General features: G+C 43.2%; 1 protein-coding gene across 1 annotated transcript in view; it reads right to left on the reverse strand.

The window, feature by feature from the left end:
- Positions 1-236: 236 nt before the first annotated feature.
- LOC131417324 (phosphatidylcholine transfer protein-like) overlaps positions 237-26,088 on the reverse strand; it is a 32,266-nt gene continuing 6,414 nt past the window's right edge. The window contains exons 2-6 of the mRNA XM_058560612.1: positions 9,540-9,657; positions 6,756-6,835; positions 3,628-3,799; positions 2,627-2,694; positions 237-1,493 (exon numbers count right to left, since the gene is read on the reverse strand). Coding sequence (XP_058416595.1) covers positions 1,428-1,493; positions 2,627-2,694; positions 3,628-3,799; positions 6,756-6,835; positions 9,540-9,657 — 504 coding nt within the window. The 3' untranslated portion in view covers positions 237-1,427. The remainder of the gene's footprint in view (positions 1,494-2,626; positions 2,695-3,627; positions 3,800-6,755; positions 6,836-9,539; positions 9,658-26,088) is intronic.

A 26,088-nucleotide genomic window follows, 5' to 3' on the forward strand; every position in this document is an offset into this window, starting at 1 on the left:
GCATGCTTGCCAAGCAGTGTGTCGGAACACGCCCGGGGTCTGAACCGGCGAACGCCGGGCCGCCGCAGTGGAGCGCGCGCACTTAACCGCTTGCGCCACTGGGCTGGCCCCCCCAAATTCTTTTTTATGTTCAAGTCTGTGAGCTAGGTTGGCTGTGACCTGTAAACCAAAGAGACCTAACTATTCATTCTCACAAAAGGAACAAGGCAGGAAGGAAGCTGCACCCAAGACAAGTCTAAGTCACTCTGTATTTATTCGGCATTCAATACACTTTGCCTCGCAGAGAGAAAACACACGGTCTGAGGAATCCCATTGTCATAAATCCCCTGCTTCTAGCTTTACATCCTGAATTTCCATGCCCATTAATCAACGTTCAATACCTTCACACACAGTGATTAAAATTTTTCCCTGAGATCATCGAGGCTATGGCTTTGGCCACAGAATATCTTGAGCGGCCAAAATTCAGGAGAAAACATAGGAAACTAGAAGTCTTTTGGTGGTGGAAGAGGTAGACGACTTAGGTAGAATTCCTGAGAAAAAGGTGCAGAGTCAACCAAGCCACTAATTAATATTGCCCTGGCTGGGAACTATTGTCCCTCCAACATCTCCACACATTCTAGAAGGCAAATTCATCTTATTGCATATAAAGACACTTTATCACAATGCTGTGCTCAAAGCATTTGGCTTTGGATAACTGCCAGAACCATCTGGATGCCTCAGTTTCCAGGAAAATGCAGAGCTAGTGGGGTATGGACAGCCTTTCCCCAGTGTCATATGGGAAAAAGAAAAACACAGAAGTGGATGATGAGGAAAAATGGTGATCACATTATGAGCTCTGTCAGGCCCCCAATGTTTTTCAAAATGGCTTGATATCAAAACAGCTAGTGAGCCTCCAGGAGGAGGAATGGGGAGAGACTAACTGCATTATCACCTAGAATCCCAGGCACATCAAGTCCCCAACGCCCAAGGCAAAGGGACATCAGCGCGTGTCCTCCAGCCAGTGCACTGAGAGGCAACCCTGAGGGGAAGGCAGCGTCCAGCAGCCCCTCCTGGGGGCAGGAAATCACAGCCTGGGAGGAGCCAGCTTGCGGGGCTGGGTCATTCTTACCTTCTGTTGTCGTTCCTCCTCCCCCCTATCCCCCCAACATGGCACAATGGAACAACTGTTCCCTGTTGAGGACTTCCCTTTGCAAACATAACAAGCAGAGGCTTCCCTGATCTGACCCATATTCACAGTGGAAGAAGGCCGCGGTCCGCGTGGGGAGAGGGGATAGGAAGCAGGCGGGCGAGCCGGGCGTCAGGCAGACACGCGCAGGGACGCCGTGCTGGGGAGGGGCAGGCGGAAGGGCAGAGAAGGCTGAGCATCCACGGGCTGTGGCGCTTCCGGAGACACCATTCCCTGGACACGAGGTGCCCAATCCTCTTGCTTAGGTTCTCCCGGGGTAGTTCCGACAGGCTTTCACCAGCTCTTTCAAGAATTCAGGAACCCCTTTCTGCAAAGCAAAAGAGACTGTCACTTCTCTGTCCTCAACGGCAATCATTCCAGGTTCTTGGGGATGTGACAAAATGTAAATAGAGATGGCTTTGGGAACAACAAAGACAACAGGGCCTCTGACCAGATTCCAACAGAACGTTGCCACAGATACTGACGAAAGGTAAGAGCCATGGCGTGGGGGAGACTACACGACAGGGGCCACGGTTACAAGACGCTGCCTTATATTTTGGCTTTTGCTAGTGAAAAGTTACGATATTTCTGAGACATCATTTCTTGAAAAAAACAACCGAAACACAGGGGATGGGGCTGGGATGGGTTGTTTGAGTCTTCCAAAGAAATGAGAGAAAGGACTTGCTTTACAGGATTCGAAACGGTAAAGATTTGGGGACGAGAGGGGATATGTTATTATTTAGTTAGTGTTGAGCACTGTGCAAGACTGCCCCCCAACACTGTCTTATTTACTCCTACTCCACAGGGTAGGTAACATCCACCTCCATTTTTAAAAAGGAAAAGATGGATGGCGTCCCTAGGTTACAGAGACAGGCAGTGGCAGGTCCAGGATTCAAAATCACATGTGTCTGACTCAAAGCTTATGTGATTTTTCTCCCCCAGTGAAGCTGTTGAGTCCTCCAGCCAGAAAGTAGGACGCGCACAAAGCAGGCTGAATGGGCCCCATGAAGCCAGGCTCCAGGCAGTCTCTACTGATCTGGGCAACACCTGCAGTTCCCTCTCCTTCCAGAAAAACAAAACAACAATAACAAAACTGGAGACGCCCCCAGGCTTGGCCACGTCTCGTTGTCTCCCGACCCAGATCGGCCTGTCTTACTCCTCCATAAGCCGATACAGGATCCAAAGGTACCACTGTTCCTACAAGGAGCAGGCTATTGTCTGGAGTCCAGAGAGCAATCCTGGCGGGGTCTCGGGGCACCAGCAGGGAGGGGCTGGCATTCCAGCTAAGGACTCTTTGTCTTTTGTCCCAGCCTCCGTCCTGGGAGTTGACAACCCCCATCCTACCCATAGTCACTCAACCAAGCTGCTTCATAAAAGAGCCTCATTAGGCCTGAGACAGCCCCACAGGCTATGTCAACATTTGTCAAACACGCTTCCCCCTCCTGCCTCCTGGGATCTCACCTTGGCAGCCCAGTTAATGAGCCGGGTCGGAATTTGGCCACCAGGGTTATCGAAGTAGTCCATGAACACTAAAGAAGAGAAGAAACGACAATTCAGAAGGAGTATAGTGGTGAGAAAGATACAGCAACAAACCCAGAGAACCTTCCACCTTCATATTCATGCCCAGAAAGTAAGGAGGGAGGTAACACGTGATTCAGGCATGTTCCCTGCTCTGCCTTGACTTATGAGATATTTATATATAAACATTTTGAAAACACACCCACAGGCACATCTACTTGCTATTTATTAAACATCTGCCAAGTGCTAGACACGTGGAGACAGTCTCTCATTTAATTATTTCTCTCATTACCTATCCTAACAATCCTAAGGAATTGGTAAAATTCCAATTATAATTCCAGTATATAAATGATAAAGTGGAGGCTCAGAAAAGTTAGGTGACACGTCCAAGATGACAGATCTAAGAAGCCTCAGAACTCCGGTTCAGATTTTGCCTCAGACGCAAGGCCACACTCGTTCCAGCAGAGGAGGTGCCTGCAGGCTGCGCTCTCCACCCACAGCTTTCCTCCCCGCGGCTGGAGCTCAGGGCAGCCAGGTCCTGAGTGTCTGGGTTTCTGCTGAGTGGGAGCTGCGTCCTCAGAGACAGTCCTGCCAGCCGTCTTGCCCACCCCCAGGACTGGCGGATGTGTCCACAGGACAGCCTGCTGTGAATTCCTAAACCTGCTGGTTCACTTGGATGCTCTGATTTCACCTGGACAATGCGAGTCAGCCAAGAACGCACCGAGTCAGAGTTAGACACCCACCTTCCACTGCACCCACTCTCTGGGGTGAACTGAGTCTCTCCCCAGCTGTGGATGTGGATCCCTTGTCTGTTTTGCACCCATGCCATTCTCTGACCTCAGAGAACAAACTTCACACACTTTACGTGCCTCGCAATCAGTACGGCCCCCACCCCTGTTACCTTGACCGGCAGGTTCAGGGCCCGAACCTGGCCCTATCTTTACCTTTGCTCCCGTTCCTGCCATCGCTCATGAGCGCCAGTTTCTGTGTGTACTGCGTCACCCGAATCACACTGGACCTCTCGGGAAACTCTGGATGGGAGGTGCTCTGAGCCAGGACTACGTAGATGTCCCGCCCTTCCACGTCCAGCTCTCGCCTCTCCCGAATGTAGACGTACTGCACTGCCAGTCAAGGCATGACACCAATGCCAGCATTTCAGACCGGCAGAGGGAAAGCTCCAGAAGCTGGAAGACAAGGGAGGTGATTCTGTTCCTCCCACATGATTGCTTCCTTGTATTGCTGCTTCACTTACCTGCCCGGTCTCCCTACCTGCACTGCAAGACTGTGCCTCCTCCCACCTGGCATTCTCATCTGAGAGCATGCATCACCACCTGAGAATGATTCCTTGATGCTGTGAAGCTTTTAATTAGGCAGGGAAACCACTCCTTCTGTCTCCAAGAAGGCACTATGAGATATCAGAGGATGGTCACTTATCTGCTGTGAGATCCTGGGTTAGTTACTCCACCTTTCTGAGGCTCAGTTTCCCTACGCAGGAAAACAGGGTAACATGGCCCAGCAGGCAGGCTTGGTGAGGGCAATAGGGAAACTCTGGAGCAGAATAAGCAGTCGATAAACAATAGGGTCATGTCTCCTTGTCCTGCCCTCCCCCAAAACTCTAACTACTGCCCTCTATGCACAGAGGATGGTCAAGCAACATTACCCACACCTGGTGATCACAGGAAGACACACAAGCACCTGAATATTTAGAGGCAGAAGTCCTCTCTGGGTTAACACTGGTTCACCAAGAATAACCAAGCCATTTCATCCCAATAAACACGCACAGAACCACCACTGTACCTATGGCCCTATTCTAGGGGAGACAATTAAATCTGAAGAAACAATAAGAGTTGCCACTTACTGAGCCCTTACCATGTAATAAACATCATGTGCTTTACACAGAGCATCAATTTTGATCCTGAGAAAGTCCCTGTGAGTTTGGTATAAGTGTCTCCATCTTCCAGATGACAAAATTGAGGCTCAGAGAGGTTAAGAAACTTGTCAAAGATCCCACAGCCCAGCTGAAGGCATGGAACCTGAATCTGAACCCAGATCTGGCTCCAAAACCTAGCTAGACTTTCATAGCTGGACAGGGCTAACTCTTTAATGTGTTCATCATACTTTCGAGTGATAGAATTTTAGCTTTCACACCAGGAGGAATTAGCCTAAATCAATAAAAAAAATCACTCTAAATATAACACAATTACACCCACTATAACAGCAAGAACCACAGCCCCATGCCACTCAGAGTCTCGACAGCCCCCACAGTTGTCCCACCCCTCATTCAGGCTCCCTGTAGGATGGGCTATTGGCTCCACTCTCTACAAGCCTCTCTCCCAAGCCTCTTACATTTTCCCCACAGCAAATATTGTCCCACTCTATCCCACAACACATTGCTCAGCTCATGTGATAGACACCACCCGACTCTCCATTGAGGACAAATTAACTTGATATGTTGATTAAATTTGGCACAGGTCTTTGAAGGGTTGGAAGGTCCAGTGTGCCATAAAGCCTATAACTGGAGAACCACCAGTTCACTGAGGCCGAGAAGTGAAGGGCCTTTTCCAAGGTCACACAGCAAACCAGGGAAGGAGTTCACACTCAACCTGGGATCTCTTATTCCAAAACTATTGTTTCTTTCCACTGCGCTATTCTCTGTTCTCAAAAACATAACAACCCTTATTGGATAGACATATGTGCACACATAAAGACTAAGAAACTCATTACGAAATTGTATGGCAAAGGAAAGCCAATGAAATAGAACTTCAAGGGGCCCCAAGGGTCCTCTCTTGAGAATATCTACCCAGCAATGTCACTGTGAGGTCAGAGTGGTGGGATCGTGCCCTGGTCAAGATCACCACCTCTGGATACAGATGGACCTGGGTCCTGAACCTGCCTCTGTGTGAACCTGAGCAAAGTTCTGAACGTCTCCTTGCTTCAATTTCCTTAACTGTGATATGAGGATGATGATGCCTACCTTGCAAGTTGTTGGCAGGATTAGAGAAAACCACATAAAAACTAAGGGATCAGTAATCCACAATTTTTTGAAATATATAACATTTGTATACCAACTAACTAGTAGTATGTGGGAATTGTGCCAAGAAATAAACTAGTATGGAGTTTATAATCTAGTTGGGGCCAGGGTAGACACATATATTTTGACAGAAAAAACATATACACAAAACACACCCACAGGTTCCCTCTCTTTCTAGAGAAGAATTACTTAGGAATACACAGACTTATAGAATCTTAGAGCTAGAAAAGATCCCCGGAATCATCTAAATCAGTGGTTTCCAAACTTTTATTTTAATCCACAAGATCCTTTATTAAAAGGATCTTACACGGAAATTCAGGCTGTAAGACACTCAGCCGTTGTGATGGAAGAGGACAGTGAGGAGTGGAAACCTTGCCTGTCACTCATCCTCCCCCACCCTGCCCACCCAGCAAATGTCCACCCCGCCCTCCCAGGCTAGTCCTGAGCAGGCTTCCTAGAACCTTGAGTGCCAGCTAAAACTCCCCACATCCCAGTCAACTGCTTCATCTCATAAATGAAGAAACTGAGGGGAAGAAACCCGCCCAGTGTCGAGAACCAAGAATCAAGGAGGGATCGCTGTGGGGTCAGTGAAACGGGAGGGGAGACGGGAGAGCTGGGAATGTGGGGGCCTGAGTTCCCCACTTGGTCACTAACCACCCATATGTATGCCTCTGTCACTTTACCTCTCCAGGTCCCCACTTCCTCCTCTGTAGATTGAGGAGTGTATTAAACATTCCTTATAAAGAATTCTTTCCAGGTCCCCAAGTCTGTGGCCCTACAGTTTCAAGCCCTAGGAAACTTCTCAGGAAAGTATGAGCTGCCCTCCAGTGCCCACAGTTACAGGACGCTCCACGTGGTCAGACCCAGAAATCACACTCTGAGGTCTCTGAGAGCCACAGAAGAAGCAACAGCTCCAGAACATGCTTCTGCAAGAATCAGAGACAATGTCCACACCTGCTGGACCTGCCGCCACGGGGCAATGGGCCAAGGGGCACAGAAACACTTAGAAAGCCAAGTAATGGTGAACTTGGGAAAGGATACATCTCTGTTGGACATGAAAGTAGGGTACCTCACTTGCCAGTAGACCACCGTCTGTCCATTGCGTTCTCTTTCATAGAGTTCTGAGGAGAACAAAAGAAGTTAATGTATCTGGAAGCCTCTTTGGCTTCAATTAATAAGGAGCCTAGGGATGATGACCTCATGGGGTATGATAAACCACTAACTCATGAGGCACAAAATTCTAGAAAAAGTCAGACAGATTCCTTACCACTGAAAGCTTGTTGCCCAAAGGCAGAGTCTAGTAGATATAAAAATACAGTAAAAATAAAAGAACCCAACAAAATTTGTCCATCCTATATCACAAACAAGATTTCAGACAGAATGCAATGAAACAAAATCAGGGATCCAAAAATAAATTTGCAGGTTTTAAATCAGAGTAACCACCAGATGTCACTAGAGCACCAATAGTTTTGCTTTTGAGCCATTTCTTCCTTCATTTTTCCTGACATATTACAGCTAGCCTGCATGTGAGTCACCCAGAAGTGTGTTCAGCTGAGATCAAGGTCCCACAGAGGGCAGTGTCCTTCCTAAACAGCTAGAAAGTGGCATAACTGTGGCTTACCCTAAGATTCTTGCTTCCCTCCCAGGTTTCTTTAACTATACCACAGCTCCAGTGACCAAATTTCCTTAATATTCCATCATGCTATTGTGTGCAAATAGCAGCCAACTCTTGGAGGGAGACAGCAAAGGAATTCAATGTCATGCACACCCTCTGACCCCAAGCTGTGCAGTAAGTTTCTAACTAAGCATTTAGAGAAGGAGCCAAGCCAAGGCTGCCAAAATAACCAAGAGAGTCCCCTGAGGAGATGCTGATGGGGAAATGTATGACTTAATTCAGCTTTTGAAAGAAAATCCATTAGAAGCAGACCATGGATGAAAGAGCTTGCCAGCCCATTGGTGCCACAAGAGGCTGGAGACAGCCCTTGAAAGGAAGGAAAGGAGTGGATATCTGTTGCTTTTGCATGCTCAGTATTGACTCTCCCCTTCTTGGGCCAGCATCTTACTTATCCTTCAGGGCATCAACCTGCCCCTCTTTCTCAACTATGTGGTTTAAGCAGGACTGACTCAACTTTAGTTTCAGGGCTCGGAAAATGAGCAAGTCATGACCATGGTGACTAGTTCAGGGATGGTGCATCTGGCCAGGGTCTTAGCTTGCCACTCTACAAAGTTTAGGACAAAAAAGTGGCTTAGCAAAGGCTCTCAGGTAGCTCAAAGAATATCTAGGAGGACCAGAGTTAGGTTTAGAACCTTTGGATTGTTCCAGAGAAGCAAAATGGCTGCTGCTACTGGACCAGACACCATAGCATGAAGTGCTGATGCTGAGTATCAAATGTCAGAGGCTCTGCAGCTGTTTCCCCCAAAGTCAGATACCCTAGCCGTGACCGTCACCGGAATATAGATTTTTGTATGTTGCCCGCTTCCTCACGTTGCTTTCTCCCAAACTGAAGCCACATGTGTGTCTTATTGTCAATGTCTATATCACAAGACTGAACCCTGGCTGCTAGGGAGACTGGGACAGAGAATGTCTGGCTTTGCCCTTGAATAGATAAGTATCACAATTCCTCCTAGATAGGAAGGGAATTTGAAACACAAAGTCACCCAGAACCACAACAAACATCCACAGGAAATAAGCACGTGATCCATGCTGAGGCTCTGAGAGCCAATCCTGGACTCTGGCTGCCAGTGATACGAAAGTGGAATTCTCATTCCTGTTCCTCTGGGGTTATTTCTATGGTTAGAATATAAGCTTGGATCTTCTGCTGGCCATCTCTGCCATGACCTGAGAAACTGCCTGAGAATTAGGTCATCACAGGAAAAAAGAGTCGAGATGGAGAAATTATTTAAGTATTAGATGCAGCTGTTCTGGAAGCCAGAAACCCATGGACTTTTCAAAGTCATGGACCAAGAAACTCTTTTTCCTTTTCTTACACTGCCATTTTTTGGCTTTCTGTTACATGCAACCAAGAGTCCTGACTACAGCAAGGGTCTACCAGAGTTAATGTGCCCCTGGGCTGGCTCGGTAGTTCTCCTCCACCGTGACTGAGATGGCAGAGGCCACGCCCAGCTCTAAGTGGCTCGGGGATTCCCTACTTAATGCCTCTCATAATGCTCCACCACTTAGAGGGTAAAATCTAAGAACTGTAGCCTGGTGGCCAGGCCAGGCCCTTGGGGATCCTCCCACCCCAGCTCAGAGTCTGCCACCCCAACAACCCAACACCACCAACCTGCTCTCAGTGTCTGCACATCTCATGCTGTTTCATGCCTTCCCCACCTTACTCATGCTGTTCCTGGGCCTCAAATGCCTTTACACCACTCATCCCCTCACCCTCTCACCTCCTCACATATATGTATTGTTGTTGTTTATAAAACTTTATTTCATAAACATTGCTTATAAACTCTTATGTTTTAAAATACTTTAGTAGTTTAAACTATTATGTTTTATAAGCTTTTATAAAACATAGCTTGGACACCACCTCCTGTGAGAAGCCTTCCATGATGACCTAGGTATATGGGATGACAATGAACTTAAAGTGAGAACAAAGTAGCCCTCAGAGAAAACTGGACAGTGGATCTAAGAGCATGCAAGGAGCGAGTCCTAGAATAGCAAAGGCACATGTCAGCCCAGCACCTAAGACTTTTAGGCCAAAATGAAAAATGAAACATAGTATAGTAGAAATTAAACCTGTTGCTTTCTACTGGCTAGAATAAGTAACAATAGATTCTACTTTCTAATTCATTTTTAAAAAATAAGTAGGTGTCACTCACCTTCAACATTTTGGTCCCACTCTTTTCTGTAGTCTAGGTCCATATAGACATCTGCGAGTAGAGCCGGCGGGCAGTCCTTCAGAACACCAAAGACTTTATACTTATAAAGTCCAGTCTCCTGTGAAAACAGGACAGGCAGAAACAACCTAGTGATGCCCAAGTTGAGAGACAGCTGGATTACACAGCACAGGAAAAACAGCTGTTCATGCAACACCATTTATTGGGAGCCTCTTCTGCGGTCTCAGTGATGCAATGGTGAGAAAACAGATGGGGCCCCTGTTCTCATGGGTCTTATATTTGGCTGTAGACATGGGGGGTCGTGATAGCTATAAACACTGTCCAGGTAATTTGAATAGGCTATAAGAAGGGTTGTGTCATAAATGGTGCCTGGTTTGGTGGGGGGTGGGGGGGTGTCCTAAACAATCAGGTGGTCAGGAAAGGCCTGTATGAGGGATAACATTCAGCAGACCAGGGGCCGGCCCGGTGGCGCAAGCGGTTCAGTGCGCGCGCTCCGCTGTGGCGGCCCGGGTTTCGCGGGTTCGGATCCCGGGTGCGCACCGTGGCACCGCTTGGCAAGCCATGCTGTGGTGGTGTCCCATATAGAGTGGAGGAAGATGGGCATGGATGTTAGCCCAGGGCCAGTCTTCCTCAGCAAAAAATGAGGAGGATTGGCAGATGTTAGCACACGGCTGATCTTCCTCACACACACAAAAAAAATCATCAGACCATCTTGTTGTAAATATTAGAAGGAGCCAGCCACGGAAGATGAGTAAAGAACACTCCTGGTAAGAGGGAGGCCCCAGGATGATGGATTGGAATGCTCAAAGAACAGGAAGTCAGGGGTCTGGAGAACTGGATGAGGGAGAGTGGCAGGAGCCAAGGTCAGAAGGGTAGTGGAGGCCAGGCCCCAGAGGGCTTTGGGAACTAGGCGAAGGGGTAAATTTTTTTTTCTATCTGCTATGGAAAACTAATAAAAGACTTTTAACGGGATGACTTTAAATAGGAGAATGACTTGAAAAAGATGATTCTTGCTGCTTGGTAGAAAATAGATCATAATGGAGCAAGGAGATGGTTTAGAAGACCAGTCCAGATAAGAGATGATGGTGATTTGAACACAGAGGTGACAATAGTGACAGAGAGAAGTCAGTGATTTAGGGACATATTTTGGAAGAAATGTCAACAGGAATTGCTGACAGATGGGCTGTGGGGAAAGAGAAAGCAAAGAAATGAGGATGACTCTTAGAACCTTTGCTTGAACAAGCTGTAGATGGGAGCTCCCTTTTCTAAGAGAGAGAAAACTTGGGGAGAGGTGGTTTGTGGGGTGTAGGGTAATCAGGAGTTCTACTCTGGGCAAGTGGAGATTGAGACGCTCACTGAGCATCCAAGTGGGGGTGGCATACAGGCAGCTCGCAGTCAGGGGACAGGTAACTATTCTGGTTATCCCCAGGGCATAATGGAACCCAACACATTGTTGTATCCATTCCAAGATGGAATTTTTCAATAGCTGCCTCTTTTTTATATAACAGACTTGTGTATAAAAGAATGAAAAGGGGAACAAACACCAGCTTCAAATCATATTGGTCCTTTTTATGCATAAAAAGACCATTTCTAGATTCCCAAGCACAACAAGAGATTCCCCTTGTTTCCACGTTAAGCCTCATCCTGGTCTGTGAGGGCTCTGGGCTGGAGCTGCCACACTACACATCTCACTCTGGTCAAGGGCAACTAACAATTCCTGACGGTCATCTTGCCTAAAGGCTCTATTGTTAAGATGAAACCAGGGGCTCTTAGATCAATTTCAATGCAAAAGCAAACAAACAAACAAACAAAAATGAAGCTTTTAGATGGACTCATACTTCCATGTGCTAATGTAAGTTATTGGCTAATTGGACATGAATCGGGCCACCTTCTTACACATCATGCCTGGGACTTATGTGAAGTCAGGGAGTAAACATGGTGAATCTTTCTAGAGATTCTGAGACTTCAAGGGTCTCCTGGCTCAGGTGGCGTAACCCAGGGATTAATACTGCCCAGGGTAGGAATTTAAGATGTATGTGAAAGTACCTGGCAAGAAATAAGGTAAAATTGAAATTGAATTCATAAGGATTTTCCAGGTGTAAAAGTATTCCACTTTATTCGCAGGGTTTCCAACCACCAAATGACAAACTAGTAGATCTAAACTTCTTAAGTGCTGTGCCATGGATGCCCCAATGGAAGTGCAGACCTCCAGACAAACAACAGCTTTCAAAACATCAGCATTTTAAACAGCTTTGAAAGAGATACAATTAGCTCTTTGTTCACGAATATTGTGGCCCCATTTTCTACACATACTGAGTTAAAGAGATAATTACTTGTCTAGATAATTATCTCCCCAACCTTACATGAGTTAGCTCTGGTTATCTGGATAAATTAAGACAAACTCTTTGCTTAAACTGGTTCCCTTTCCCTCCTGAAGATAGTTACAGCCCTTAGTGACCTCAGTCCTACACACATCACAGAAAAGAAAAACAGAAAGCCCGCTAGGAAGAGAAAAATAGAACGATGTGATTTACGTGAACACAGAAGAATGAACTATTGTCACAACTTCCTTTCAATACTCCCTTCGAGGCAGAACTGAGAAAGGCCTGAACTCCAGAGGAACAAAATTCGTGGTAACACCTTTCCTAGTCTCTCAATAGAATGTTCCTTTCAAGGGCTAAACAGCCCCACCCAAATTCTTGGATCAAAGCACCTTTTCATCCATTATTTCTTTTAAAAAAGGATCTCAGCAAATATAATCACATTTTATTTTGTCTTTTAAAAAATAAAGTGAATTTTTTATAATTATAAAAATCATTCATATTCATTATAGCAAAATTGGAAAAATGCCAAAAAGAATAAAGAAAATACCAATGGCATGTAACCTCATAATCCACAAATACCTATTGGTAATCTTTGACATAGTTCTTTCAAGTAAATAAACACTTTTATATGTTACAAAATGGGAATAACATGGAATAAACAGCTTATATTCTTATTTTAACGATATTATACTGAGGCTATGGAGAGATCACATCTAATTTAATGATTCTCATAAGTTATTTCTGTTTCCAAATATTTTTACACATATAAATATTGCTGGAATAATCTACTATTTCATATGGACCAACTTGGTCCATAATTCTAATTATTTCATTAGGAAAGCTTCCTTAGAGATAAATTTCAGAGTAAAGGGTATTAACATTTTAAGGTTCATTATACTTTTGATAAACCTTTAAGAAAGTTTGTACCAATTTATACTCTCGCCAGTACTGAAGGAACATCTCACCAGGATTGGGCACCATGTTTGTATAAACAATTTGATATTTTTCCTATCAAAAATTTTAGCTTGATTTGGGCCAAGTTTTTATTATTGATGTGTACGATCTCTTTAAAATCAAAGATATTAACTCTCTGCAACATCTGTTGCAGATATGTTCCTAAGGTTATTAACATTTCCATAAATGACTCCCAATAAATTTACTCAAGAGGTTCTTGGCTTTTCCTGAAGCTCCTCCAGAAAACTACTTCCAAGAATAGCCCCATTTCTTTATCTAGAGTAAAATATGCTGCATACTTTCCTTGTGGTTTTTTTTTTTTTTGAGGAAGACTGGTTCTGTGCTAACATCTGTTGCAAATCTTTCTCTTTTTCTTTTTTCTCCTCAAAGCCCCAGTACATAGTTGTGTATCATATTTGCACAGCTGTAGCTCTTCTATATGGGACGCCGCCTCAGCATGGCTTAATGAGCCGTGAGTAGGTCCACGCCCAGGATCTGAACCGGTGAATCCAGGGCCACCGAAGCAGAATGAGGGAACTTAACCACTATGCCACTGAGCTGGCCCCAATGCATACTTTTCTAATGCTCCATTTATAGGACATTTCATTTCCTACACTTCAGAGAGTAAAAGAATTATTTGATGGTAGAGAATCAGTCAATATCTTGTGTAGAATACAATTACCAGAAGAAATAGAAGATTTAGTATAGCATATACTCCCTTCTTTCTTGCTAAGAGAACCTCTATGGCAATGTGCACAGTTACTAACTTTCCTGGTCTCCTATGCAGGCAGAGGTAGCCATATGACATCTCCTTCCAGTTTTGAATATGGATGTTTGGAGCTACAGCAGCTATTTGGGGATGAAGAGGTAACAAACATGGGAAGGCAGAGAAAAAAGTCTCAAAGGGTTTTACTGGCATCATGGATCAGCTAAACCAACACCAGCAACTGTTGATCTCTGAACTACTTCTTAGGTCAGAAAAATAAACCTCTTTTGGTTGAGTCATTGTTAGTCCAGTGTTCTGTTACTTGCAGCTAAAAGCAATCTTAACTGATACAACTGATCCTTCCTGACAATAAATTTTACTTGAGTCCTGTGATCCAGGAAAACAGTGAAGGTTCTTTAGAAATCCCCCTACCCTTTGTGTTCCAGAAAAGAATTTATTGCCAAGACCACCATTCCCCACATGACTTAGATAAGACTCACAGAGGCCCCTCTTGTTTACCTATGACAAGGCCAGACACAGAAACCCTAAATTCCCTTTTGTGGCATCATAAATGATTAGCTGAACTGCTTATCCCCACCGATCAGTCAGACCAATATGCTTGTTAACCAAACTGCTTAAACGTCTCTCCTTTTTCTAGGCCCCTAAACTGTGGCCCACCCTCAGCCTGAGCCAGCACATAGCCCCTCCTGACAACAGATTGGCATCAGGTACAATATTCTCTGATCTACTCTCCAGTCAAGCCCCCTTCATCCCACTCTCCCACACATGGTTTCTAGTCTTGTTTATTACTCTCTATAAAAGAAAAACTCTTTTTTCCTAATTCTTGAGACACTCACAAATCTTATGGTCAAAGTGTTCTTCCTATAATAATTCCTCCCCCGACTCTGCAATAATCTTTTTGAATAGAAGTCCCTCCTTACTAAGTCCAGATTTGTTTTTTCCCACCCCAGGGAAGATTCACCTTGAGCTAACATGCTAACATCTGTTGAGAATATTCCTCTCTCTCTTTTTTTTTTCCTCCCCAAAGCTCCAGTATCTATTTGTATATTCTAGTTGTAAGTCCTTCTAGTTCTTCTATTTGAGCCACTGCCACAGCATGGCTACTCACAGACAATTGGTGTGGTTCTGCACCGGGAACCGAACCCGGCCTGCTGAAGAGGAGCGTGCTGAACTTGAACCACTAGGCCATCAGGGCTAGCTCCAGATTTGTTTTTCATTTGACCTTAAAGAAGAAAAGCAGACTGACAGAATAGTGCTGATAATACTTAGGAACATTTACAGGGAACTATGATTATGTGTAAATTCATTAAGACAGTAGAGAAGCCCATAAGCATTGCTAAAATGCACTGTCAAGGAAGAGAAGCAAGAGATAGTGGACACTGTTAATGGACATTAAATAGAAGTATATTTAATTTGGCACAAGAGATACCTAAGACTCCACACACTCTGTTATAGAAAGTGTCATGTCCTTCCACTAAGTAACTCACAAAAGAATTATAAACTTGCTGGGACCCACTATGTCCTCGGCCCTGAGAAGAAATCCGGCACAGCCATACAGCCATACACTGGCTTTTCAGCTTGGAATGTGCTTCCCCTTGGTGATCAGTCATTGGTCACTGCAACCACCATGTCTTCTGATTTGAAGTTTTCCAATGACTTTGACCTGCTGTAAATTCTTTCACTACTATTGGTAATTGTTTCTCTAAGCACAGTCCAGTTTCCAGTTTTTTATTCATTATCTCATGTAATCTTTAACATAGCCCTGTGATATAGATAGGGATGTTGGTGTTATCTCCATCTTCATATGAGGAAATGAAGCTCAGAAAGGCTGAATTACCTGTCAGAGTCCTACAGCTAGCACTCAGCACAGCCGGAAAGAGGGGAACCCTTCTACTTTCCACAGTGTCTCCTATTTAGCTCTACTCTCTCTGCACATTTTCTCCAAACCATCGTTCCAAACCACAAGCTAATGACTAAGGTAAAGAAGACCCACCACACAGGATCTTAGAGCTGGAAGGGGCCTTAGACCCTTTATGTAAAAGATGTCAGTGACTTGCCAAGAGTCAGCCAATGATGCTGTTGGTGGCAAAGCCTAGATGGGAACCTGTTCCTTCTCACCCTCAAGCCAGTGCTCTTGCCCTGGACCACCCAGGATGGACCTCCCACTGAGATGCTCCCCTGAGTCCCTCAGCCTGGTGAGTTTGTCCAACAGGCCTGTAAGTAGCCAGAAGAGGTATTTTTTAGATGCTGCTTCTGGCCGGTTCAGACAAGGACCAGGGGAAAGGCAGGAATGGAGAAAGGGTGAATATTATCACTTTCAATGGACAGTGCCATGCTGTCTGTCCATATGTCATTCCAAAGAGTCATCTCAAAGACCCTGTAGCCATAAAACACAGCCTGGTGGTTACAGCGTGGACTCGGAGTCACAGCCCAGGTAGGGTCTAAGCTCTTCCACCCACTAGCCTTGCTTTCCTCAGCTGCACAGTGGGTCTAATAAGAGTTTCTCCCTAAGGGAATATTTATGAGGATTATATTAGATAATCCATCTAAAGTTCTTACCTTGGTGCCCAGTACATAAGTACTTAGTAAGGATTAGATATTAGATATCATTTTCATTAATAAGATAGGTATGATGATCCCCTTTTTCCAGATCAAAGAACTCAATTTTCAGAACTGTAACATAATGCACATTTTTAGAGGAACCAACACCTACAGAATACCTGCTCTAAGCCTGGTGATTAATAACCACAACAATCCTGTGAAGTCAGCATATCATCTCCACATTATAGATGAAGGAATGGAGGTGGGGATGGAGGCGTGGATTGGTAATTTTCTATAGATATCATTAATTTTTGAGATGTTCTGTTATTCTGGCTAACTTGTCTAAACATAAAGCTGTTATATTTCTTAGCAATGGGGATTCAAATGCATAAAAAACCCATGCTATTTCTTTGCAATTGCATTCAAAGGGTTAAAAGATTTTGAGAAACATTAATGCCAATAGTACACTTCTTTGTCCTAAGCAGAATAAATTCTGTAAGAGCTAACATGTTTACGTAGGAGAAATGTCATAATGTTTGCATTTCACATTTGCAATTCCCACAAAGGAGTAATCCCTGGTAGGACCCCTCTTCCTCCTACCTGCCTCACCTGACCTGGAGGAAGGCATCACTCATTCTCTTCCATACCTGCTGTTTATCTGCATTTACGTCACCAACCAGACAGTCTTGATGAATCACATTTCTCTAATCCTGTAAATACACCTGTGAATGTGCGTTGAATTGTCTTTGCCTCTCACTGAAGAGTTCATTTCCATTCCTCAGGGGGACAGGAAGCCTCTCTGATCTACAACTGTGGAAGCTGTCCAACTCCAGCCCCTCTCTGGCAGGTAACAGACTTAGATGGTGTGAAAAGCAAGCATTTTTCACCAAAGACTGTCACTTCTAACGGCAGGAGTCAAAGCTGCACTGCCACTGGGAAGTGTGTACCAAGATGGTGAAAAGAGATGTTGACTAAATCTGATTTACTGTTTTAGATCTCTCTAAGAAAACATGGTAGGTCTGATCCCTTAGGATTGCAGACAACTAGGTAAAATAATAATGATAGCTAATACTTACTGAGTGCTTACTGAATACCAGGCACTGGGCTAATATTTTACATGTGTTATCCCACCTAATCCACACAATGATAGATTGAGGTATTGACCATCAGTAAACCCATTTTTCAGACGAGGAAACTGAGGTTTGAAGGAATGCTGAGAAATATGTGGAAAAGGCAGATCTACAGAGACAGGAAACAGATTGGTGGTTGTCTGGGATTGGGAGTGGGAACGGGAAGTGACTGCAAAAGGGCAAGAGGGTCTTTTGGGGGTAACACAAATGTTCTAAGATTAGATTGTGGTGAAGGTTGCATAACTCTATAAATTTACTAAAAATCATTGAATTGTACACTTAAAATGAGTGAATTTTATGGCATATAAATGATACCTCAATAAAGCTGTTAAAATAAAAAAGGAGGTTTTGAAACTCACCCTAAGTCTCACAACTAATGATGGCAGAACGTGGACTTGAAGCCAGTGATCTGACAGCCGAGTTCAGGTTCTATGGAACTGCCTCCAAATTGTTGCTCACCTCCCCAAACATAGCGCTAGATGAGCAATAATCTGTCTGGAGTGCATGTGGCTCTAACCAGGGTGACCATATAATTTATCATTCCAACCAGCACGCTTTTGAGAGTGAAAGAGGAGTTAGAAAAATTTTCATCTGGACAACAGGTGTAAACCAGGCCTGTGGTGGGTATACGGGGACAACTATACCCAGCTAGAGCTCACAGCCAAACATGATTTCATTTACTAGGGGCTTCAAAATGTATCCTCTCACTGGATCCCTGTATGAATCTGGCAGAAAAGGAATTATCTCCAGTTTAGAGATGAGAAAACTGAGACCCAGCTAGGGTCTTACGCTCATAAATCCTAAAATGACAAAGCTTACATCAAAACTATACTTTAGAACAGGAGTTGCCAAATCAGTCATGCTGGCTATTTTTGAACAATTCACAGCTAAGAATGGTCTTTACATTTTTAAATGGTTATATAAGTACATATATAATATCCTCCATTTTCCCTCTTGGTCCACAAAGCCTAAAATATTTACTATTTTGCCCTTTATGGAAAAAGTATGGTGACCCCTGCTTGAGACCACTGTGCCCACCACTTCCAAAACATACAACCCAGGAAAACTCTGAATTACTCCAGTCATACTGGAATTACACATGTAAGAGCAGAATCTTTGCGTCATGAGCCCCCAAATATTTATATTTTAATTTGAATCACATGAGGGTTTACCATTTGAGCTCAGACTACTCTTCAAAGTAAATGTGCCAATCTTGAGCACAGCACAGGGGATAAATACCAAAACATCTTAAATATATCATATTCAAACTCAGAAAAACAAAGAAAAAGATAAAATCTTGAAAGAAGTTGGGGAAGAGGAGGGGACCACCTTACTTATAGAGAAACAAGGATGAGAATTATAGCAGACATCTCCTCAGAAACCAACCATGCAAAAAGAGAGTGAGGTAAAATATACAATATTTTGGAAGGAAAAAGCCACTGACCTAGAATTCTATATCCAATGAAACTGTCCTTCAAAAGTAAAAGAGAAATAAAAATGTTATCAGACAAATAAAAACTGAAGGAATTGATCAGCAGCAGACCTACTCCAGAAGAAATGCTAAAAGATTTTTAAGGAGAAAAAAATGATATGCATCAGAAACTCAGACCTACATAACATAAAAAGTGTCTGTTTCATTGTCTTAAAGCTTCTTGAAGGTATGAACTTTGTCTCAGTCATCAGGTATCCCCAGGCCTTAGCATAATGCCAGGCACACAATAGGTCCTGAAAGACAGCTGGAATGAATAAATGAACAGATATTTTGGAGTGTTCTTTTCATTAGGGGACATTCAGATAACCCAAAGGCAGCTATGGAAAGGTGTCTATCTTAAACTAAAGAGCAAGAAAAGGTAGTTTTGTATATCTCTAAGCTTTTCTGTGTCTGAAAAACACAATAAAAGTCCCAGGCTAAAATTCAAAGGTTTGTTTTTGTATAGATTCTCCCTTTCTTATAAGAACATCTTCATGTGCATAAATTCCCTGAAGGGTAAAATAGCCTCCCATAATAATGTCAGGGAATGGTGAGCTTAAGAAGTTAGAAACTATTCCCATTGGAGAGTCTGCTAGAATTTCCTTCCACCCATGGGTGGTGACTCCAATGTCAACAGCAGGTTGGAAGACCAATGAAGAACCATCCACCATTTGGAACTTCCCCTGATTAAGCCTCTGGTTCACCCAGGTATTGGTGTGGTATTATGTCCAAGGATCCAGAATGTTCAAATCCTTCCTGACAAGTCATCTCTTCTCTCAAAGGGCTCCCAAGGCCCAATGAAAATCAGAGTTTTCTTTATTAATAGCTACCTTCTGTAATCCCCATGCAGGGATCTGATGAAAGATAAGGAGAGAGTACGAAGCTTTGCTTATAACTGGAGACAGAAGTGGGGGGTCCTACCCACCCCTCTCCCCTCACTCTCCCAAATCTAAATCTTGGGACCAGCATTCTCATACTGCCTCATACCACATGCTCATCCTGAGAGAGAAGCAAGGAGAGGGAGAACTGAGGATCCAACATATCTATCCAGTTGTATGCTCAGGGAAGATGGAAAAGAAGAGAGAGAGAGACAGCTGGCCTCGGTCTGTGGCAGGAAGGAGAGGAATCCCACCCATGGGTGCTCAGCTCTAAGACATGGTGGCCCTGCCCACTAGTAAATTATGCCTCATTAGTGTCCTGGGTTCAATAATTGTTCTATCAACCATGCTGGAAACTACTCCTCCCTTGGGAGAGAGGTAGAAGGGTGGAAGAAGGAAGCAGAATAGTCCTGTAATCCTGAAGTAAAGAAGCGCAGGATGTAAATTGGATTATGATCCCACCTGCAAGAATGGCTGTGGAAGCTTCTCATCCATTGAGGTACATCTGTTCTCAAGGGAGTTAAATCAGTGCCTCCCTCCTAAAGGCCAGACTTTCTCTGAGCCCAGCCTGGCTAAACACAGAGTTTTCCCAGTAATGCCAGGCTCTAAGTATTTCAGTAGGTCAACAGCATAGAAAGAACAGTCCCTGGGAAAGAACTGTCTGCTCCTCACCAAACTCTTTGATTAGATCTGCGAAAGGACAAAGGCACAATGTAGGCAGTCCCTTCTCACAGTGCCGGACATTTCGATTCGAAAATGTAAGGAGTCAAGCCACCAGCTAGGTCTTTTCAGTCCAACATTTACTTGATCTAAACTGAAGATGTGAACCTCTGTACACCAGTTTCACACTGTCTACCAGCATTTCATAGTGACTATTGGCATGGTAACGCAGCCAAAAGCTCAGGTGAGACCTGAATCCAGATCACTGGGAAAGCTTTTCCAAGTGACCTGCTGCTCTTCTCTGCCAGGGTAACTTCTTAGCACTGCTCAGGGGACCGCATTCACTCCCAAGTGGCCACTAATTTAAAAATCAGGGAAAGGGAGTCTTAAAATGGGCATTGCTTTTGTCTTAAGATGTTCTTTTTTTCTCACTCATTCCTTTCAGTTCCATTGCTTATCATCTCTAGGGCACCCTCCTGCCTCTCAATCTCAGAATTCCCTAAGTATGTTCCCCATACATCAGTGGTTCTCAAAGTATGGTCCCTAGACCAGTAGCTTCAGCGTCACTTGGCAACTAGTTAGAAATAAAATGTATAAAATAAAAAAGAATAAAAAAATATATAATGCAAACTCTCATGCCCCACACCAGACGCACTGAATCAGAAATTGGGAAGGGAGTCTGGAGTGTGAATTTTAACAGGTCTGCAGGTGATTCTGATGCATGCTCAAGCTTGAGAACCACTCTGTCACATATCATTTCATTCAAGGATTGTTGAGAGCTCAACAGTTCTGAAAGGTAAGTAGTACTCTTGTTTTGCAAATGAGGAAGCTGAGATTTCAAAATGAAAAAGTAACTGACCAACATCACCTGGCTAGTAAGTGGGGCATGGCCCCTGGCCACTCATCAATATCAGTTTCACCCCAGTCCTCTGGTTCCTCCTGGAAAACAAGACAAGCTCAACCTGGCTCAGAGACTTAGCACTCAGCATTCCCTCTACTGCAGTGATTTCAAACCCAGCATGCTCATCTGAATCTCCTGGGAAGCTTTAACATTAAAAACAAAAACAACAAGAGTGACATCAGCATCATAGTGCAGTGAGTTGTTCCCCTTGTCTCTCCCATCTAAGTTACAACTGAATAGACATTCATTGAGCAACAGAGGATTCCCTAAACAACACAACAGGACACCTGTGAGATCCACACAGCTATACAACTGAAGTGGGTGCACTGGACATCTGGGAAGCAATGGAACTAAGAGAGTGGACCCTTGCCCCTCCTCGGCAGCAGTGATCCAGGTCATGAATCCTCACACAGCAGCCGTCATGACTGTGAGTTGAGGTGAGGGCAACCCGCCCACATGCAAACGTTTTCAGAGTGGTAGCCTGGCCCTTGGGTGCACACACCTACCACATCAGCCCCATCTGTGCAAATGCTCCCCACCAAGTGCTGGCAGCTCGGTGCACACAAAGGCACCCCACATGCTGAGGGCAGTAGCTCAGCCCACACAAAGGTGCGCTGCCTGCATGAGCATGACCCGCTGAGCAGTTGCAGCCAGCCCATGCTAATAACGAGCAGCTCGACTGGCACAACTTCAAGCAGATGGGGCCAGAAGAGAAAACACAGCCCCTGCTCCCCCTGCCCCTGAAGCAGTGGCAGGTAGAATCTGTGACCAGAATCATAGGAACCACAGCAGAACCTGTGACGCAGTCCCCAGTGTGGGAAACCCCAACACCAGTTCCACAAGCAGCAGGGGCTGTATACAAGTCCTGCCCCACGCCCCGGCCAGCTACAGTGACTACTGTGAACACAGCACCCCTGAGAGTGGTAGAACCAGGACCCCAAGACTACCCACAAAGAGCAGTGCAGGTGGTGCATGGGAGAGCAGCATCCGAGTCTGCGGAGATTCAGTGGAGAAGGACAAGACCCAGTTGACCAGAACCAAAGTAACCAAAGCTGTAGCCAAATGAGAAAAGGTGATTACTACCACAAATGCACAAGCAGAGGATCAATGTGTCAAACACCAAAGAACTACAGTAACACCGCAGAGCAGAAGGAAAATGAGAACTCTCCAGAAACCAAATCTTAAGTCACAAAAGACTACAATGTAACTGACAGAGAATTCAAAATAGCTATAATAAAGAAACTCAACAAGTTACAAGAAAAGTCAGAAAGACAGCTAATGAGCTCAGGAATGAAAATAATGAACAGAAGGAATACTTCACCAAAGAGATTGAAAGTCTAAAAAAAAAAAACCAAACAGAAATTGTGGACATGAAGAACACAATTAAAGAGATAAAAAATAATGCAGAAAGCATAAAAAATAGATTAGACCTTAGGGAACAGAGAATCAGTGACCTCGAAAATGGAAACCTAGAAATGCTTCAGGTGGAGGAGGAGCGAGAACCAAGATTTTAAGAAAAGGAAGAAATTCTTGAAGAAATAGCCAACTCAATTAGGAAAAGTAACATAAGGATTATAGGTATCCCAGAGGGAGAAGAGAGGGAGAAAGGAGCAGAGAGCTTATTCAAAGAAATAATAGCTGGGAACTTCCCAAACCTGGGGAAGAAACTAGACATAAAAGTACATGAAGCCAATAGAACTCTGAATTACATCAATGCCAAAAGACCTTCAAGGCATGTAATATTAAACCTGTCAAAAGTCAATGACAAAGAAAAAATATTAAAGGCAGCAAGAGAGAAGAAAATGACCTACAAAGGAACTCCGATCAGGCTTTCAATAGATTTCTCAGCAGAAACCTTACAGCCTAGGAGAGAAGGGAATGATATATTCAAATTACTCAAAGACAAAAACTATCAGCCAAGAATACCCTATCCAGTGAAATTATCCTTCAGATATGACAGAGAAATAAAAGCTTTCCCAGATAAACAAAAGCTGAGGGAGCTGATCACCACTAGACCAGCCTTACAAGAAATAATGAAGGGAGCCCTCCTATCTAAAACAAAATGGCAAAGGTTTACAAAGCTTTGAGCAAGGAGATAAATAGATAAAATCAGAAAATTGCAGCTCTCTATCAGAACAGGATAGCAAACAATTATAACATAAAAGATAAAGGGAAAGGAAGCATCAAAAATAACTATAAACACTTAATTGTCACAAACTCACAACACGAAACAGAATAATTTGTGACAACAATAAAACAGAAGGGGAAGAAGAAAAGGATGGAACCTACTTAGGCTAATGGAGATAAGAGACTACCAGAAAATGGACTATCTCATCTACAACATCTTTTACACAAACCTCATGGTAACCATTAAACAAAAAATCAGAGCAGAGCTACAAATCATAAATAAAGAGACTACTGAGAAAACCATCACAGAAAACCACCAAAGTGAAATGGCAGTCAGAAATACAAGGGGAAAGAAACAATGGAAGTATAGAACCACTGGACAACAAGAGATAAAATGGCAGTATTAAGCCCTCATATATCAATATTCACTCTAAATGTAAATGGATTGAATTCACCAATCAAAAGACACAGAGTGGCTGGATGGATTGAAAAACAAGACCCAACAACATGATGCCTCCAGAAACACATCTCAGCTCTAAAGATAAAGATAGGCTCAGAGTGAAGGGATGGAAGATGATACTCCAAGCAAATGGCAAGCAAAAGAAAGTGGGTATAACCATATTAATATCAGACAGAGCAGACTTCAAGATAAAAAAGATAATGAGAGACAAAGAGGGGCAGTATATAATGATAAAAGGGACATTCCACCAAGAGGACATAACACTTATTAATATATATGCACTTAACAGAGGAGTACCGAAGTATATAAAGCAACTATTAACAGACCTAAAGTGAGAAATTAAGAGCAACACAATAATAGTAGGGGACCCCAACACCTCACATACATCAATGGATAGATCAGACAGAAAGTCAACAAGGAAACAGTGGCCTTAAATGAAACACTAGACCTGATGGACTTAACAGATATATAGAGAACATTTCATCCAAAAACAGCAGAATACACATACTTCTCCAGTGCATATGGAACAGTCTCAAAGATAGACCATATGTTGGGAAACAAGGTAAGCCTGGACAAACTTAAGAAGACTGAAATCATATCAAGCATCTTTTTCAACTACAATGCTATGAAACTAGAAATCAACTATAGGAAAAAACCTGGAAGGTCACAAATATGTGGAGCCTAAACAACATGCTACTGAACAACCCTTGGATCAATGAAGACATCAAAGGAGAAATCAAAAAATACCTGGAGACAAATGATAATGAAAACACAACATACCAACTCTTATGGGATACAGCAAAAGTAGTACTAAGAGGGAAATTTATAGCAATACAGTCCTACTTCAACAAACAAGAAAAATCTCAAATAAGTAATCTTAAACTACACCTGACAGAACAAGAAAAAGAAAGCCCAAAGTCAGAAGAAGGAAGGAAATAATAAAAATTAGAGCAGAAATAAATGAAATAGAGACTAAAAAAACAATAGAAAGGATTAATGAAATTAAGACTGGTTCTTTGAGAAGACAAACAAAATTGACAAACCCTTAGACAGACTAAGAAAAAAAGAGAGAAGGTGCAAGTAAATAAAGTCAGAAATGAAAGAGGAGAAATTACAATGGATATCACAGAAATACAAAGGATTATAAGAGAATACTATGAAAAACTATATGCCAACAAATTGGATAACATAGAAGAAATGCATAAATTCTTAGACTCATACAACCTCCCAAACCTGAGTCCAGAAGAAATAGAGAATCTGAATAGACCAATCACAAGTAAAGAGATAGAAACAGCAATCAAAGACCTACCCAAAAAGAAAAGTCCAGTACCAGATGGTTTCTCTGGAGGATTCTACCAATCATTCAAAGAAGAGTTAACACCTGTCCTTCCCAAACTACTCCGAAAAATTGAAGAAGACAGAACACTTCCTAACACATTCTATGAAGCCAGCATTACCCTGATACCAAAACCAGACAAGGACAACACAATGAAGGAAAATTACAGGCCAATATTGCTGATGAACACAGGTGCAAAAATCCTCAATGAAATATTAGCAAATCGAATAAAGCAATAAATTAAAAGGATCATACACCATGACCAGGTGGGATTTATACCAGGGACACAGGGATGGTTCAACATCCACAAATCAATCAATGTGATACACCACACTAACAAAATGAGGAATAAAAATCATATTATCATCTCAATAGATGCAGAGAAAGCATTTAACATGATCCAACATCCACTTATGATAAAAACTCTCAACAAAATGGTTATAGACAGAAAGTACCTCAAAGTAATAAATGCCAAATGACAAAACCACAATTAACATCATACTTAACAGTGAAAAACTGAAAGCCATTCCTCTGAGAACAGGAACAAGACAAAGGTGCCCACTTTTGCCACTGTTATTCAACATAGTACTGGAAGTTTTAGCCAGAAAAATTAGGCAAGAAAAAGAAATAAAAGGGATCCAAATTGGAAAGGAAGAAGTAAAACTCTCAATGTTTGCAGATGACATGATTCTATATACAGAAAACCCTAAAGAATCCACCAGAAAACTATTACAAATAATCAACAACCACAGCAAAGTTGCAGGGTACAAAAACATGCTAAAATCAGTTGCATTTCTATATACTAATAATGAACTAGCAGAAAGAGAAGTCAAGAATACAATCCCATTTACAATCACAACAAAAAGAATAAAATAGCTAGGAGTAAATTTAACCAAGGAGGTGAAAGACCTATACACTGAAAACTATAAGACATTATTGAAAGAAATAGAAGAAAACATAAAGAAATGGAGAGATATTCCATGCTCATGGATTGGAAGAATAAATATAGTTAAAATGTCCGT

Source organism: Diceros bicornis, chromosome 18, assembly GCF_020826845.1.
Source record: "Diceros bicornis minor isolate mBicDic1 chromosome 18, mDicBic1.mat.cur, whole genome shotgun sequence".
Taxonomy (NCBI): domain Eukaryota; kingdom Metazoa; phylum Chordata; class Mammalia; order Perissodactyla; family Rhinocerotidae; genus Diceros; species Diceros bicornis.